The 15,718-nt window shown below is 47.0% G+C and overlaps 1 protein-coding gene across 3 annotated transcripts in view; it reads left to right on the forward strand.

Moving 5' to 3' along the window:
• The window catches only part of LOC110524227 (fibrillin-2), a 90,616-nt gene that overhangs the window by 64,197 nt on the left and 10,701 nt on the right, over nucleotides 1–15,718 (forward strand). For 2 of the 3 annotated variants that reach the window (XM_036978000.1, XM_036978001.1), the window contains exons 19-49: nucleotides 424–549; nucleotides 2,398–2,517; nucleotides 3,272–3,409; nucleotides 3,499–3,549; nucleotides 3,736–3,861; nucleotides 4,002–4,229; nucleotides 4,535–4,660; nucleotides 5,662–5,790; nucleotides 5,979–6,104; nucleotides 6,340–6,465; nucleotides 6,609–6,731; nucleotides 6,829–6,954; nucleotides 7,354–7,479; nucleotides 7,853–7,975; nucleotides 8,317–8,565; nucleotides 8,658–8,780; nucleotides 9,115–9,237; nucleotides 9,371–9,532; nucleotides 9,676–9,744; nucleotides 9,843–9,968; nucleotides 10,127–10,252; nucleotides 12,042–12,191; nucleotides 12,348–12,419; nucleotides 12,647–12,772; nucleotides 13,223–13,348; nucleotides 13,891–14,016; nucleotides 14,141–14,257; nucleotides 14,412–14,540; nucleotides 14,780–14,899; nucleotides 15,298–15,423; nucleotides 15,593–15,718. The exon at nucleotides 15,593–15,718 is cut by the window's right edge and continues 27 nt beyond it. In XM_036978000.1, the coding sequence (XP_036833895.1) occupies nucleotides 424–549; nucleotides 2,398–2,517; nucleotides 3,272–3,409; nucleotides 3,499–3,549; nucleotides 3,736–3,861; nucleotides 4,002–4,229; nucleotides 4,535–4,660; nucleotides 5,662–5,790; nucleotides 5,979–6,104; nucleotides 6,340–6,465; nucleotides 6,609–6,731; nucleotides 6,829–6,954; nucleotides 7,354–7,479; nucleotides 7,853–7,975; nucleotides 8,317–8,565; nucleotides 8,658–8,780; nucleotides 9,115–9,237; nucleotides 9,371–9,532; nucleotides 9,676–9,744; nucleotides 9,843–9,968; nucleotides 10,127–10,252; nucleotides 12,042–12,191; nucleotides 12,348–12,419; nucleotides 12,647–12,772; nucleotides 13,223–13,348; nucleotides 13,891–14,016; nucleotides 14,141–14,257; nucleotides 14,412–14,540; nucleotides 14,780–14,899; nucleotides 15,298–15,423; nucleotides 15,593–15,718 (3,990 nt within the window). The remainder of the gene's footprint in view (nucleotides 1–423; nucleotides 550–2,397; nucleotides 2,518–3,271; nucleotides 3,410–3,498; nucleotides 3,550–3,735; nucleotides 3,862–4,001; nucleotides 4,230–4,534; nucleotides 4,661–5,661; nucleotides 5,791–5,978; nucleotides 6,105–6,339; nucleotides 6,466–6,608; nucleotides 6,732–6,828; nucleotides 6,955–7,353; nucleotides 7,480–7,852; nucleotides 7,976–8,316; nucleotides 8,566–8,657; nucleotides 8,781–9,114; nucleotides 9,238–9,370; nucleotides 9,533–9,675; nucleotides 9,745–9,842; nucleotides 9,969–10,126; nucleotides 10,253–12,041; nucleotides 12,192–12,347; nucleotides 12,420–12,646; nucleotides 12,773–13,222; nucleotides 13,349–13,890; nucleotides 14,017–14,140; nucleotides 14,258–14,411; nucleotides 14,541–14,779; nucleotides 14,900–15,297; nucleotides 15,424–15,592) is intronic. The other variant, XM_036978002.1, reaches the window with a different exon arrangement.

Here is a 15,718-nt window from a genome sequence, read left to right on the forward strand (position 1 = left end):
TGTGTATGCGCATTTGTCAATCACTCCGTATGTAGCCAGTTAACGATGCTAATGGGATAGGCATGATAGACATGGTTTTAATAAAGATAGACGTGGTTTTAAAAAGGTAGGTGTAATATTTCATTCAGTACAGAAGTTTGTAGGGGTCTTAACTTACCCTGTTCGTGGTTCAACTTACCCCATACCTGCGGACCACTTTTTTGGGACAAGCTATTTTTTCAAAACTGTACTGTTTACATGAATTCTGATTATTTCCAGGAAAACACGACATCCTGAAATATAGGTAGATATCTTTGTTAAGAGAGAATACTATTTCCTTTGGCGGAGTGATGCCGGGGAAAAAATGGCTCAACTTACCCCACTCTCCCCTACACTTGATCAACCATGTTGTTTTCTTCTCCTCGACTCTTTCATGTCTCCCAGACATCAACGAGTGTCTCGTGAACCGTCTGCTGTGTGACAACGGCCTGTGTAGAAACACCCCCGGCAGCTACACCTGCTCCTGTCCCAAAGGCTTCGTCTTCAAACCAGACTCTGAGACCTGCGAAGGTAAACACCTCATACAAACGCCAAAGGAGCAACAACTTTGTTCGAAGACTCAATGCATTAAAACACTCTTCAGTGCTATTTCATACCTTGCGGCTGTCTAATCGTCTAGACGTGCGTACACCTGCAACTGTTTAACACTTAAACACACATGGAGAGAAGGTAGTCAAATAGACCATCAAAATATATGACCACATGTTTGCTTACATCCTCTGTCCTTGAACCAATTTCATAACGTTTTCTGTCTTTGTGGTCATGACGTGACTTGTATTAATGTGATGACTGTAATTTATCAAATCAACTAACTATATACAATTGTTACTAGATTCAATTAATCATGTAACAATTAACTCGTTTGGAATTTGGGGAATTTTATATATATATATATAAGTTATATATCGATAACGGTCACTTATTAATCATTACCTCATATCAGTCTCATTCTGAACGTGGCAGACTTCTTGAATCCTCAAGAACCTCAGCCTTTGCTGATTATTCAGTTCTACACCATTTGATTGAATGATTTATTTACTAACTAACTAAATAATAACACAGAATGCACATACACACTTACATGAGCCAAACGTTTCTAGTGGACTGAGAAGATGTGACGGCTTGTTACACAATGGAGAGGGTGTGGGGAAAGAGAGAGATAGAGAAAGGAACATTTATCGTGGATACATTCTAGGACTGTTCTCACATGAATCCTATATCTTACACACGAGCTGCCGCCCGTTTGGGTAAGAAATGCAATATATTTACGTGTAAGTTAGATGTCTTTGTCCGTTGTCTATCTCGGTTGAAACCAATCTATCCTTCTACGGGGAATGGCTCGATGGGTGTAATGCTCTGATTGTCCACCAGAGGTCACAATGTCCTTCATAGTTGTCTGTGGCTTCAATGATTCACCAGTGATTGTCTGAGGTGAGCTTCTCACCTCTTTTCTTCCTCGGGTAGATAGTCAAAGTTCTAGACCCCTTTACATGCACAGCTGCAAACTGTCAATGTTTTGGTCTAGTGAGGTTATTTTCTTCACCTTGTGTTGAGAGTTTCAGAGTTTCTAACCATTTCAATGTGTAGCCATAGCTGCACGCTTTCTGGTCTTAGAGTTTCAACCATTTGTAACGTTTAGCTCACGCTTCACGTCTGCTGGTCTGGTATGTTAATTCTTAGCGAGTCCTTTTAAGCACTCTGGTCGAAAAGGAAGGTTCCATCACACTGACACGCTCTTCTGACCTCATTCGGGGTGTGGCTTAGTTAATGTGCAACGGACATGAAAACGATGATCTTGTTTGAAAACTAAAATCACCTTCCTATCTTAACAAAAATAGTTTCATCGTTCTTCATATTGTATTAGCATCATATTGGATGGAAACTTGACAACTTGAATGTGTTTCCTTCCTAAGTTACAGTATTTGGTTCATACACTTTTTAATAACATCACAAAATGAAAAGCAATATGACATGATTATTATTTAGATCCCCACTGACCATTCATAACATTCCTATCTTAGAAATATTGTTCCAATGTTCACTTTTTTTGGACGTTATGGTTTTGGCAGCGAAAGTTTCCTGGAGGACAAAGGCATTCCTTTGGTTGGTACTGAAGAACAGGAGAGGGTTCTCTGCTGCATAAGATTTACGATTGGCGCGAGGTGTCATAAAACCGGCCCAGGGCCGGCCTCTCCTCCTCTCTGGCTATCTGTCAGCCATTTGCCAAGCTGATCTGAGGATCCTCGACCAGGAGAGTCATGACATTGTTGAAGTAAAAGCCTCTCTAGATGTTAAGGATGACCATTTACCTGGCTCTGCACTGCCATACCTAACCCTGCTCTGGTCCATGTCTTTCAGATATCAACGAGTGTGACTCCAGCCCGTGTGTCAACGGAATCTGCCGCAACATCGCCGGGTCCTTCAACTGCGAGTGTTCTCACGGCAGCAAGCTGGACTCCACCAACACCATCTGCGTGGGTAAGAGGCCGAGGCGTCTGTCATAACTGGCCGACTTAAAATTGGACCCACATTTTTTTTAAACGACGGGGTCCTGAGGCAAACTTCTGTCAGAGAATCATCATATAGACAGTCAGAGTAAGGAGTGGGATTTGAGCCAAGGTTTCGAGCCTAATAGGCATTTTAGAATGTTTATACCACTAAATAAACAAGTCGATATCAGCTTTGGGAGCATGACCAGACGCATCTGAACATCCATCTACAGATGGAATCTGGGATGAGTCATTAGAATAAATACCAATGTGAGCCGGCCTTGTCAGTCTGATAGATTCCTGTACTTTAAAATATAGAGACGTTTTATTTTCAAAGCAGAGTCATATATTTGCTTCAAAGTCATCGCTCGGTGGCAAGAATGTAAATTGTGGTGGAGTTTTTGGGTGGGCTCATGGTCTCGGGAGAGAAAATGACCATCCCGTTTGTTATGACTATGCTCTCAGTCCATTAGGAGTGCCATAGCAACTTATTAAAGTCATTGATGCATGTGTCTTGGTATAAGCAGCTGTTGAAAGGGACACCTGTAGTTAGTTACTAACCACTGCCTGTAGTGTTGTGCTTGGAATGAATGTAGTATTGAATTGAAGGGCCTTTTCTTGGCAGGGTTCTCTTGATTGCCTTCACTTACCGACATTCTCTCTCTCTTTTTTTCCCTCTCCCTCTCTCCTCCCTTTCTCTTCCTTCTCTCTCTCTCTCTCTCTCCCCCTTCCTCCCTCTACAGACAGCATGAAAGGAACGTGCTGGCTGAATATCCAAGATGGCCGCTGTGAGGTCAACATCAACGGCGCCACACTCAAGTCTGAGTGCTGCTCTACGCTGGGAGCCGCCTGGGGCAGTCCTTGTGAACGCTGCGAGATCGGTCAGTACGCACACAAACAGACCTGTAGACAAACACACTCCTAATGAAGATACTGAGGTGTGTACGGTAACTGATGTCTCTCTCCACAGACACTGCCTGTTCCAGAGGGTTCGCTCGTATGAAGGGAGTCAATTGTGAAGGTAAAACACACATTGACCCCGACACACACACACACTGCTGCTACTGTCTATTATCCATTATGTTGGTAGCAGACATTCTCACAGTCATAATGACCCTCTGTCTCCCTCCCTGTGGTATTCCACTCCCTCCCTATGAGTCATACAGTACAGTCATTCCTTTAATAACCCCCGATCCCCCCCCTCCAGACATCAATGAGTGTGAGGTGTTCCCGGGGGTGTGTACCAACGGGCGCTGTGTCAACACCCAGGGCTCCTTCCTCTGTGAGTGTGCTGAGGGTCTCACCCTGGACGGGAGCGGACGCACCTGCGTGGGTAAGACAAGACCGTAACCGACATAAACCTTGATAAACAAGCAGATTCGTCACACAAATGTGGTCACCAAAAATATTAGCATCTTGAGGCTACTGTGTGGTCAGCAGTAGTGTATGTCCGTCCATCTGTCTGTTCCCCAGACGTGCGCAGCGAGCAGTGCTACATGAAGTGGCACGAGGATGAGTGTGGCGAACCGCTGCCCGGGCGCTACCGCGTGGACATGTGCTGCTGCTCGGTGGGCGCGGCCTGGGGCATCGACTGTGAGGAGTGTCCCAAGGCGGGAACCCCGGAGAACAAGGCCATCTGCCCCCGAGGACCAGGCTTCGCCAACCGAGGAGACATCCTGACTGGCAGACCCTTTTACAAAGGTAGGGACAATCACTCATTGTCCCGTTTTCCTTGTCGGAATGTCAGTAGACTTTTTTTTTAGTGTCATTTACACATTTAGGGTCTATCCCAACTAGACTGAGGAGCTACAAAGAGCAAGTCAAATGATCAAATGTACAGGTGCCAGCCGTCCACAGCATCACATATCTAAACAACTAGAAATGTATTTTGAGAAAATCATTACTGGATTAGATTTGGAAAAATAGCACAGGTCAATTTCATGTGAATTCCATACACAGTTCACCCCTGACCCTTGGCATTATACTGTTCTGTTCTTCTCCTGCAGATGTGAATGAGTGTAAGGTGTTCAGCGGCCTGTGTTCTCACGGAACGTGTCGCAACACCATCGGCAGCTTCAAGTGTCGCTGCAGCAGCGGCTTCGCCCTCAACATGGAGGAGAGGAACTGCACCGGTACGAGAGAGAGAAAGCATAGTCATGGTTTTTTTTATACAATAAAAAAGCATCTTAACTAGTTTCGGAGAAATATGTATCTTTAGTAAGATTTCTGTAGTATTTGAGCAAGTTTTAGGGTCATAAAATAAACTTGTGCTACAAACTCACTTGACGACACTGTTTGTTGACACAGCTGAATTTCCTCATGAGATCAGTAAATGAAGGTTGAATATGATATTTATGTAATATGCATTCTTCCCTCTCTCGCTTCCCTGTCTCTCTTCCCACTGTCTCTCTTCCCACTGTCTCTCTTCCCTCTCTCTCTTCCCTGTCTCTCTTCCCTCTGTCTCCCCTCCCTCTCTCTCTTCCCTGTCTCCCCTCCCTCTCTCTCTTCCCTCTGTCTCTCTTCCCTCTCTCTCTTCCCTCTCTTTCTTCCCTCTCTCTCTCTTCCCTCGGTCTCCCCTCCCTCGCTCTCTTCCCTGTCTCTCTTCCCTCTGTCTCTCTTCCCTCTGTCTCTCTTCCCTCTCTCTCTTCCCTCTGTCTCTCTTCCCTTTGTCTCTCTTGCCTCTGTCTCTCTTCCCTCTGTCTCTCTTCCCTCTGTCTCCCCTCCCTCTGTCTCCCCTCCCTCTGTCTCCCCTCCCTCTGTCTCCCCTCCCTCTGTCTCTCTTCCCTGTCTCTCTTCCCTCTGTCTCTCTTCCCTCTGTCTCTCTTCCCTCTGTCTCTTCCCTCTCTCTCTTCCCTCTCTCTCCTCCCTCTGTCTCTCCTCCCTCTCTCTCTTCCCTCTGTCTCTCTTCCCTCTGTCTCTCTTCCCTCTGTCTCTCTTCCCTCTGTCTCTCTTCCCTCTCTCTCTTCCCTCTGTCTCCCCTCCCTCTGTCTCCCCTCCCTCTGTCTTTCTTCCCTGTCTCTCTTCCCTCTGTCTCTCTTTCCTGTCTCTCTTCCCTCTCTCTATTCCCTCTCTCCCCTCCCTCTGTCTCTCCTCCCTCTCTCTCCTCCCTCTGTCTCTCCTCCCACTCCCACAGATATTGACGAATGTCGTATCTCTCCGGACCTGTGTGGCCACGGCACCTGTGTGAACACCCCCGGCAGCTTCGAGTGTGAATGCTTCGAGGGCTACGAGAGCGGCTTCATGATGATGAAGAACTGCATGGGTGAGTGGGGGAACACACATATAACTCTCCAGTTGACGGGAGAGTGGGAGAACTTCCTCCGAGATCATTATTGAATGTTGACCTTGTTGCACTCTCTCCCTCTCTCTCTTCTATCTTTCTCCTTTTTCGCTCTCCCTCCCTCCCCTCTTTCTCTCCTACCTTTCTTCCTCTCCCTCTCTCCCCTGCAGATATTGATGAGTGTGAGAGGAACACACTGCTGTGTCAAGGAGGCGCCTGTCTGAACACAGAGGGGAGTTACGAGTGTGAATGTCCCCCCGGACACCAGCTGAGCCCCGACGGCTCCTCCTGCGAAGGTAGTCAAACAGTATATCACTGCACAGTGCATAGTATACAGCACACACACACACACACACTTTACATCACCTAAACACACACCTTACACACCTTTTAAATCATCCTCAAGTCATCTGGGATACATGTTCAAGTTCACCAGACAGTAAACGTTATTCTCTCCTACATGATGTTGTCTACTGTGGTGGCTAATTCCTTTGATTGAAGCTGACTCTAACTGTCACTGTGTGTTTCCAGATGTGAACGAGTGCCAGCTGAGCAACAACCTGTGTAAGAACGGCCACTGTGTCAACATGGTGGGGAACTACCAGTGCTCCTGTGACACGGGCTACCAGGTTACACCAGACAGACAGGGCTGTGTGGGTGAGTGACCACCTGACTGAGACATGTCATCATTTGTCTCGTGGATGTTTGCACCGTGGTTGTTGACCATTTCTAAGCGTCAAGCACCGTTTGAGTGTCTGTTTGTGTGTGTCTATGCTTACCTGTAACCCGGCTGATTGCAGATATTGATGAATGTACCATCATGAACGGCGGCTGTGACACACACTGTACCAACTCAGAGGGCAGCTACGAGTGCAGCTGTAGTGAGGGCTACGCTCTCATGCCCGACCTCAGAACCTGCGCTGGTAAGTCACACAGTAACGCAATCCACCAGTGTGCTGTACATACACACGTAGTATAGTGTAGAAACACACAGTCACACTCGTTCTCTCCCCTGTCCAGACATTGATGAGTGCGAGGACAGCCCTGATATCTGTGACGGGGGTCAGTGTACCAACGTCCCCGGAGAGTACCGCTGTCTCTGCTACGACGGATTCATGGCCTCCATGGATATGAGGACCTGCATTGGTGAGATGTACACTGTGTTCTCTTATCCTGCTCTCTCTCCTTCTCTCTCCTTCTCTCTCTCCATCTCTCTCCATCTCTCCTTCTCTCTCTCTCTCTCTCTTTCTCGCTCTCTCTCTCCATCGCTCTCTCTCCTTCTCTCTCTCTCTCTCGCTCTCTCTCTCTCTCTCTCTCTCCCTCTCTTCTCTCCCCTTCTCTTCTCTTCCCTCCCTCTCTCTCCCTATCCTATCCCTCTAATTTTACCCTTACCTGTTAGACATATATTTTACTCCTCTGTCCCCTCTCCAAGACCAGTTAACTCATGTTCCTCTGTGTGTTCCTCTGTGTGTTTGTTCCTCTGTGTGTGTTCCTCTGTGTTGTGTGTTCCTCTGTGTTGTGTGTTCCTCTGTGTGTGTGTATCAGATGTGAACGAGTGTGAGCTGAACCCTAACATCTGTCTGCATGGGGACTGTGAGAACACCAAGGGATCCTTCATCTGTCACTGTCAGCTGGGATACTTTGTCAAGAAGGGCTCCACCGGCTGCACAGGTACAGTGTACACACACACACACACATACACCGTACAACACACAACACCATGGGCTACACACACATACACACCGTACAACACCATGGGCTACACACACACACACACACACACACACATACACACCGTACAACACCATGGGCTACACACACACACACACACACATACACACCGTACAACACCATGGGCTACACACACGCTGGTCGTAACTGTAAGGCTAAAACAATATCTTAGTTATGACGATGTCATGAAGCTTTGGTCATTTTTTACTCCTGTGGATAACGCCCGGTATAAGCCAGAGTACAGACAGAATGCGAGAGGCACTCGCATGTCTTGTCTCTACATTTATCTCTCTGCTGTTTTTCCTTCTCCTAGATATTGATGAGTGTGAGATTGGAGCCCATAACTGTGACATGCATGCTGCCTGCGTCAACGTCCCCGGAAGCTTCAAGTGTCGCTGTCGTGACGGCTGGGTGGGGGACGGCATCAAGTGTGTGGGTGAGTATACTAGTGCTGGGCTGGAACAAAAGCCTGTTAAATGAAATTTTAAAAATACGTAATTTAGCAGACACTTTTATCGAGAGCGACTTACAGTCACGCGTGTGTATATTTTTAGGTATGGATGGTCGTGGGAATCGAACCCACAACTTTGACATTGTAAGCACCACGCTCTACCAACTGAGCCATACGTTCGTTAACTCTCTAGAAACCGGAGATGTCTACAGTAGTTTATCTCTACAGTACTTCTCAGAATCGGTTCTTGAATTGTTATTGCGCGGCTGCCTCGTCTACGGACACCAAGTGAACTGATTATGTTTGACCCTCCTCTATCCCTGTAGACGTGGATGAGTGTTCCACTGAGGAGCACAACTGCAACCTCAACGCAGACTGTGTCAACACCCCAGGCTCCTACCGCTGTGCCTGCAAGGAGGGCTTCAATGGGGATGGCTTCTCCTGTTCTGATATGGATGAGTGTGCTGACAACGTGAACCTGTGTGAGAACGGCCAGTGTCTGAACGCTCCGGGTGGCTACCGCTGCGAGTGTGAGATGGGCTTCACCCCTACTGAGGACAGCAAGGCCTGCCAGGGTCAGAATAACACACAAACACAAACACACACACACACACACCATCGTTCTGACCATAGCCACTGACCGTATCTTTTTCTCCCTCTCCGGTAGACATCGACGAGTGTAACTTCCAGAACATCTGTGTGTTTGGAACGTGTCAGAACCTCCCGGGGATGTTCCGGTGTGTGTGTGACGACGGCTACGAGCTGGACCGCAGCGGAGGAAACTGCACTGGTGAGAAGCACACACCCTCTGCCATACTCTGATAACTCTGCCACGGCATCACGACCAAGACAATCTGGCAGCCCTCATATTTTGCCATCAATTTGGACTTTGTATTCCCTCGTTGTGCCACTCAATCTCTCTGTCATGTGCAGCCGCAGCAAGTCTGTGACTTTATCAAGGCTCTTTCTGCTTTCTCCAGTCCTCTCAGTCTAAGTGCATAGCTTTCACATAGTGCATGTGTGTGTGGATCTATGTGTGTTATTTAATGTTGGTCATAAAGTGTGTGTGTGCGTGTGCGTGTGTGTTCCAGACATTAACGAATGTGTGTGTGCGTGTGTTCCAGACATTAACGAATGTGCGGACCCTGTGAACTGCATCAACGGCTTGTGTGTGAACACACCAGGAAGCTACCTGTGTAACTGCCCTCCGGACTTCGAGCTCAATCCAACTGGAGTGGGCTGTGTGGGTGAGTACTGGACACCTGGCATCAGAGCAATGCTAATGTCTGGTAGCCATGGAGATGAAGACTCCTCAGCCAATGAGTGAGTGGCAGGAAGTGTTGATGGGTGTGTAACAATAATTCCTTTCCCTCATCTCAGACACACGAGTGGGCAACTGTTTCCTGGACACGTTGGCGCGTGGCGACGGCGGCATCTCCTGCAGCGCTGAGATCGGCGTGGGCGTAACCCGCGCCTCCTGCTGCTGCTCCCTAGGGGGAGCCTGGGGAAACCCCTGTGAACTCTGCCCCCCCATCAACTCCAGTACGTACTATAAAGCTTATGTCGAACCAAATCATGACAGACATGCTCTTTTTGTAGACAAACAAAACATCTTGGCCAACTCCACATATATATTTGAGGAAAATGTGGTAGGATCTTTTTGGGGTTGTTTTTTTTGTCTGTAGCGGAGTACAAGACACTGTGTCCCGGAGGAGAGGGCTTCAGACCTAACCCCATCACTGTCATCCTGGAAGGTAAACACTGTTCGTCCATATCTTATTATCCCATTGTATTTATTAAGAGTATGTCCCATCAAACTAAACCGGACTCTTTCTCCCACTGCCCCCACCAGACATTGATGAGTGCCAGGAGCTGCCAGGCCTGTGCCAGGGTGGCAACTGTGTCAACACCTTCGGTAGCTTCCAGTGTGAGTGCCCCGCAGGCTACTACCTCAACGAGGAGACACGCATCTGCGAGGGTAAGAGGGAAAAGGTCACAGAAGGGTCAAATGAGGTCTTCCTCCGGACTTCCCCAGTATTCATCTGATCCAGTTGACCGCCTAAAGCCCAAAATAGTGGAAGATAATAAAAGACAGTACTGTGTGTAACCACGTGTATTCTGTGTTTGTGTGTGTAGATATTGATGAGTGCACAGCCCACATTGGAATCTGTGGCCCTGGTACCTGCTACAACACCTTGGGGAACTACACCTGCGTGTGTCCTCCTGAGTACATGCAGGTCAACGGAGGAAACAACTGCATGGGTGAGTCAGACCACACTGGGTGGTACTTACTAAATGATATATACAGTAAACAGTCAAAAGTTTAGACACACCTACTCATTCAAGGGTTTTTCTTTATTTTTACTATTTTAATAGTGAAGACATCAAAAACTATCAAATGACACATATGGAATCATGTAGTAACCAACAAAGTGTTAAACAAATCAAAATAGATTTTAGATTCGTCAAAGTAGCCACCCTTTGCCTTGATGACAGCTTTGCACACTCTTGGCATTCTCTCAACAAGCTTCATGAGGAATGCTTTTTTTGAAGGACTTCCCACATATGCTCAGCACTTGTTGGCTGATTTTCCTTCACTCTGCAGCCCAACTCATCCCAAACCATCTCAATTGGGTTGAGGTCAGATGATTGTGGAGGCCAGGTCATCTGATGCAGCACTCCATCACTATCCTTGGTCAAATAGGCCTTACACAGCCTGGAGGTGTGTTTTGGGTCCTTGCCCAGTTGAAAAACAAATGATAATCCCATAAAACGCAAATCAGATGGGGTGACGTATCGCTGCAGAATGCTGTGGTAGCCATGCTGTTTAAGTGTTCCTTGAATTCTAAATAAGTCACAGACAGTGTCACCAGCAAAGCACCCCCACACCATCACACCTCCTCCTCCTTGCTTCACGATGGGAACCACACATGCGGAGATCATCTGTTCACCTACTCTGCGTCTCACAAAGGCACGCGGTTGGAACCAAAAATCTTACATTTGGACTCATCAGACCAAAGGACAGATTTCCCCTAGTCTCATGTCCATTGCTCTTGTTTCTTGGCCCAAGCAAGTCTCTTCTTCTTATTGGTGTCCTTTAGTAGTGGTTTCTTTGCAGCAATTCAACCATGAAGGCCTGATTCATGCAGTCTCCTCTCAACAGTTGACGTTGATGTGTGTCTGTTACTTGAACTCTGTGAAGCATTTATTTGGGCTGCACTTTCTGAAGCTGGTAACTCTAATGGACTTATCCTCTGCAGCAGAGGTAACTCTGCATCTTCTTTTCCTGTGGCGCTCCACATGAGAGCCAGTTTCATCATAGCGCTTGATGGTCTTTGCGACTGCACTTGAAGAAACTTGAAAAGTTCTTGACATTTTCCACATTGACTGACCTTCATGTCTTACAGTAATGATGGACTGTCATTCCTCTTTGCTTATTTGAGATGTTATTGCCATAATATAGACTTGGTCTTTTACCAAATAGGGCTATCTTCTGTATACCACCCCTACCTTGTCACAACACAACTGATTGGCTCAGAATCATTAAGAAACAAAGAAAATGAACATGTTAATTGAAGACTACCTCATGAAGCTGGTTTAGAGAATTCCAAAATTCTTTGAAGAATCTAAAATAGAAAATATATTTTGATTTGTATAACACTGTTTTGGTTGCTACATGATTCCATATGTGTTATTTCATAGTTGTGATGTCTTCAATATTATTATACAATGTCGAAAATAGTAATAAAAAGAAAGAAAAACCCTTGAATGAGTAGGTGTGTCCAAACTTTTGACTGGTACTGTGTGTGTGTGTGTGTGTGTGTGTGTGTGTGTGTGTGTGTGTGTGTGTGTGTGTGTGTGTGTGTGTGTGTGTGTGTGTGTGTGTGTGTGTGTGTGTGTGTGTGTGTGTGTGTGTGTGTGTGTGTGTGTGTGTGTGAATAAACACACAAACAGTTTAGTAACGGTTTACAAACGACAAGCAATTTACACAGTTAATGAGTTGTGTATTTATGATGAGTCATTCTCAACCCCATCTCTGCTGACATCACAGACATGAGGAAGAGCGTGTGTTACCGCAACTTCAACGACACGTGTGAGAACGAGCTGTCGTTCAACATGACCAAGAAGATGTGCTGCTGTGCCTACAACGTGGGCAAAGCCTGGAACAAGCCCTGTGAAGCCTGCCCTACCCCTGTCACCTGTGAGCTGGAACATAAGACACTCGCACACACACTCGCATAAACACACATAGACACACTCATAGACACACTACCTCCAACTCTTTCACGACAGCCTCTAAATACGGTGTGTTCTTGGTGCCTAAGTTCACGCCGTCGTTTTGTCCTCTCTGCCACAGCGGAGTACCAGGTACTGTGTGGGAACCAGGCTCCTGGGTTCATCATAGACATCCACACAGGCAAGCCCATCGGTAAGGTCATCAGTAGGTCAAATAGGTCATTCTGGCCTACTGCTTGTTCAGAACAGAAACTGCTGAACTGCCAAAACCGATAGATACTATAATCATTATGTTATTATGTGGTACTACTGTAGAACAATAATAATGAAATATGATACGGTGCTATTATATAGTGGCTTTATGGAGTAGCTTTGTGAGTGAATGACTTCTAACAGAGCTGTTGCTGTGTTGTTCGCTAGATATTGATGAGTGTCGAGAGATCCCGGGGATATGTGCACACGGAGCGTGTATCAACCAGATAGGAAGCTTCCGCTGTGAATGTCCCATGGGCTTCAGCTACAACAATATACTGCTCATCTGTGAAGGTAAGGCTCAGACACACACACACACACACAATCATCACCTTTTTCCTTCTCATAAAAAAAACCGATCGTAAACATTCCCTCATATACACATACCTACACACTTTATGTGGCCCTCAAACCAAATGTACCCGCACACAACACACACACACGCACATCCACACACTCACACTTAATAAGCAGTAAAGTTAATGCTGCCCCCTCTCTCTCTCACATGAATTGTGAAGACAGACAGCAGAGTATACTGGCCCTGTAGGGGCCTAATGCCAGGGTCTGCCAGTCCAGGGGACTTAAATCACGCTAAAGCACCGAGGAACTGAACCCCAGCCAGTCTGGCACTGTTCTGTTTGGCCCTCCTCAGCCTCTGCATTACCTCACACTGGGCTTTTACTAGACAGTTATGACCACTGTGACTGATGGTCGCTGCCCGCTCTTGTTTTTCATTCCCTCCAGATATTGACGAGTGTAACAGCGGAGACAACCTGTGCCAACGCAACGCCAACTGTATCAACTTCCCAGGGAGCTACCGCTGCGAGTGCTCACCAGGCTTCAAGCTGTCCCCAAGTGGGGCCTGCGTGGGTGAGTCCCAACTCTGTGCCCGGGGGCCGCGAGGATTTACCATCTCAGAACAAAAGGGGGGGTGGAGAGATGAGATTATGTTGATAGTTTATAAGTGAAATGTACTACGGTGTGTTACCCTGTTGAGAGAGAATTGTTTTGAGAGTTAGATGGTTTATTAGTCAATGGGAAAACACACTGAGATGATCAATATTAATGTATTTCATCTCCCCTACTATCATACCCCGTTCAAAGGCACTTAAATATGTTGTCTTGCCCATTCACCCTCTGAATGGCACACACACACAATCCATGTCTCAATTGTCTCAAGGCTTAAAAAGCCTTCTTTAACTTGTCTCCTCCCCTTCATCTACTCTGAGTGGATTTAACAAGTGACATCAATAAGGGATCATAGCTTTCACCTGGATTCACCTGGTCAGCATGTCATGGAAATACTTTGTGTACTCATTGTATATTTATGATCTCAATGGAACTTCCTGGTTTGATCGTTTATTTTAAATAAACTAAAAAGGTGTGTATCTTCTCTCCCTGTGTGTGTGTAGACCGCAACGAGTGCCAGGAGATCCCTAACGTGTGTAGCCACGGAGAGTGTATCGACACCCAGGGCAGCTACCGCTGTCTCTGCCACAACGGCTTCAAGGCCACCGCCGACCAGACAATGTGCATGGGTGAGTAAAGAGTCCCAGTAAACTCAATAGACTTACCATAGACTTACCACACAGTAGACACTCTACAGTTAGTTTTTCAATCATCTCACCTCTGTCTCACCCCCTGGTCTCGCTCCCGTCTCAGATATCGACGAGTGTGACAGACAGCCGTGTGGGAACGGAACCTGTAAGAACACAGTGGGCTCCTACAACTGTCTCTGCTTCCCTGGATTCGAGCTCACGCACAACAATGACTGCATGGGTACGTACGTATGACATCCCGAGGTATCGCATCCTGGAAAATAGCACTATGGCGACAGTTAAGGAGTAGTTCAGTCGAAATGTTAAAAGGGATTCTTTCGAGTAGCATATTTTGAATAAATATGAACTCTCTCCACTTCCCCGTCCCCCTCCAGACATTGATGAGTGCAGTGCGTTGGTGGGTCAGGTGTGTAGGAACGGCCAGTGTATCAACAGCCTGGGATCCTTCCAGTGTCTCTGTCAGGATGGCTACGAACTCACCCCAGACGGAAAAAACTGTGTCGGTAAGCAACGTCAACACCCTAGCAACTCTAAACCTGGGTCAAGTACATTTGTCGTATACTTTCAAATATTTGATTCATGCTTGATTTAGTTAGCCTGGTACAATGGAGCCAATGCAACGGTCCCCAAAGTGCAAACCCCAAGCTAAATCAAGTATTTGGAAGTGTTTGATGTATGTCTTGGGGTGTATAATGTGTTTTCATGGAGGCATACTGTATAATCACACAATGTTCTTCCTCAGATATCAATGAGTGTGTGAGTCTTCCTGGTACCTGCTCTCCTGGAACCTGTCAGAACCTGGACGGGTCGTTCCGCTGTATCTGCCCAACTGGATACGAGGTCCAGAACGACCAGTGTATAGGTAGGAGCCCTACACACACACACACACACACACACACACAAACACACATTCCGTCGCGCGCTTAACTATTGGAGGTGAAAGAGACCATTAACTTTGACGCAAGTTCACACACACTGAATAGCTACCACAGAGAACATGACTTCATTACCTCTGCACATTCTGATCCCACCTGCTCACACAGATAGAGCCAGCACACACCCCCACCTACACATCAGGGTGTCAACGACCTGCAGTGACCCTGCCTTCTGGCCCAACACACACCCACACCACACGCTGTGTAACAGCCTTATAGCCTTGTTGCAGCAGCACCATCTGTCCTTACAGTTTGCCGTGATTTTGCACTCATTCCCTCTCCTCTCATCCCTATTGCCCTGTCGGTCGCTCACTTTCTCTTCCAGATATCAACGAGTGTGAGGTGGAGCCCAATATTTGCCAGTTTGGCACGTGCACCAACACCCCAGGAAGCTTCCAGTGTATCTGCCAGAATGGCTTTGTCCTGTCGGACAATGGGCGCCGCTGTTTTGGTGAGAGAGAGAGAGAACTGTACGTTACAGTAGTCATTAAATGGCCAAGTAACAGATGTGTTAGAAATCACAGCACCTCTGTCCTTCCCAGCAGACCCACTATTGGGAGTCTATTGTCTGCTATATCCACCTGACTGTGTTTTCTCCCCCAACCCACTCTGTATGACAGATACCAGAGAGAGCTTCTGTTTCACCCGCTTCGAGTCAGGCAAGTGTTCTGTGCCCAAGGCCTTCAACACCACCAAGGCCAAGTGCTGCTGCAGCAAGATGCCAGGCGAGGGCTGGGGAGACCCGT

This window comes from Oncorhynchus mykiss, chromosome 5, assembly GCF_013265735.2.
Source record: "Oncorhynchus mykiss isolate Arlee chromosome 5, USDA_OmykA_1.1, whole genome shotgun sequence".
Classification (NCBI taxonomy): domain Eukaryota; kingdom Metazoa; phylum Chordata; class Actinopteri; order Salmoniformes; family Salmonidae; genus Oncorhynchus; species Oncorhynchus mykiss.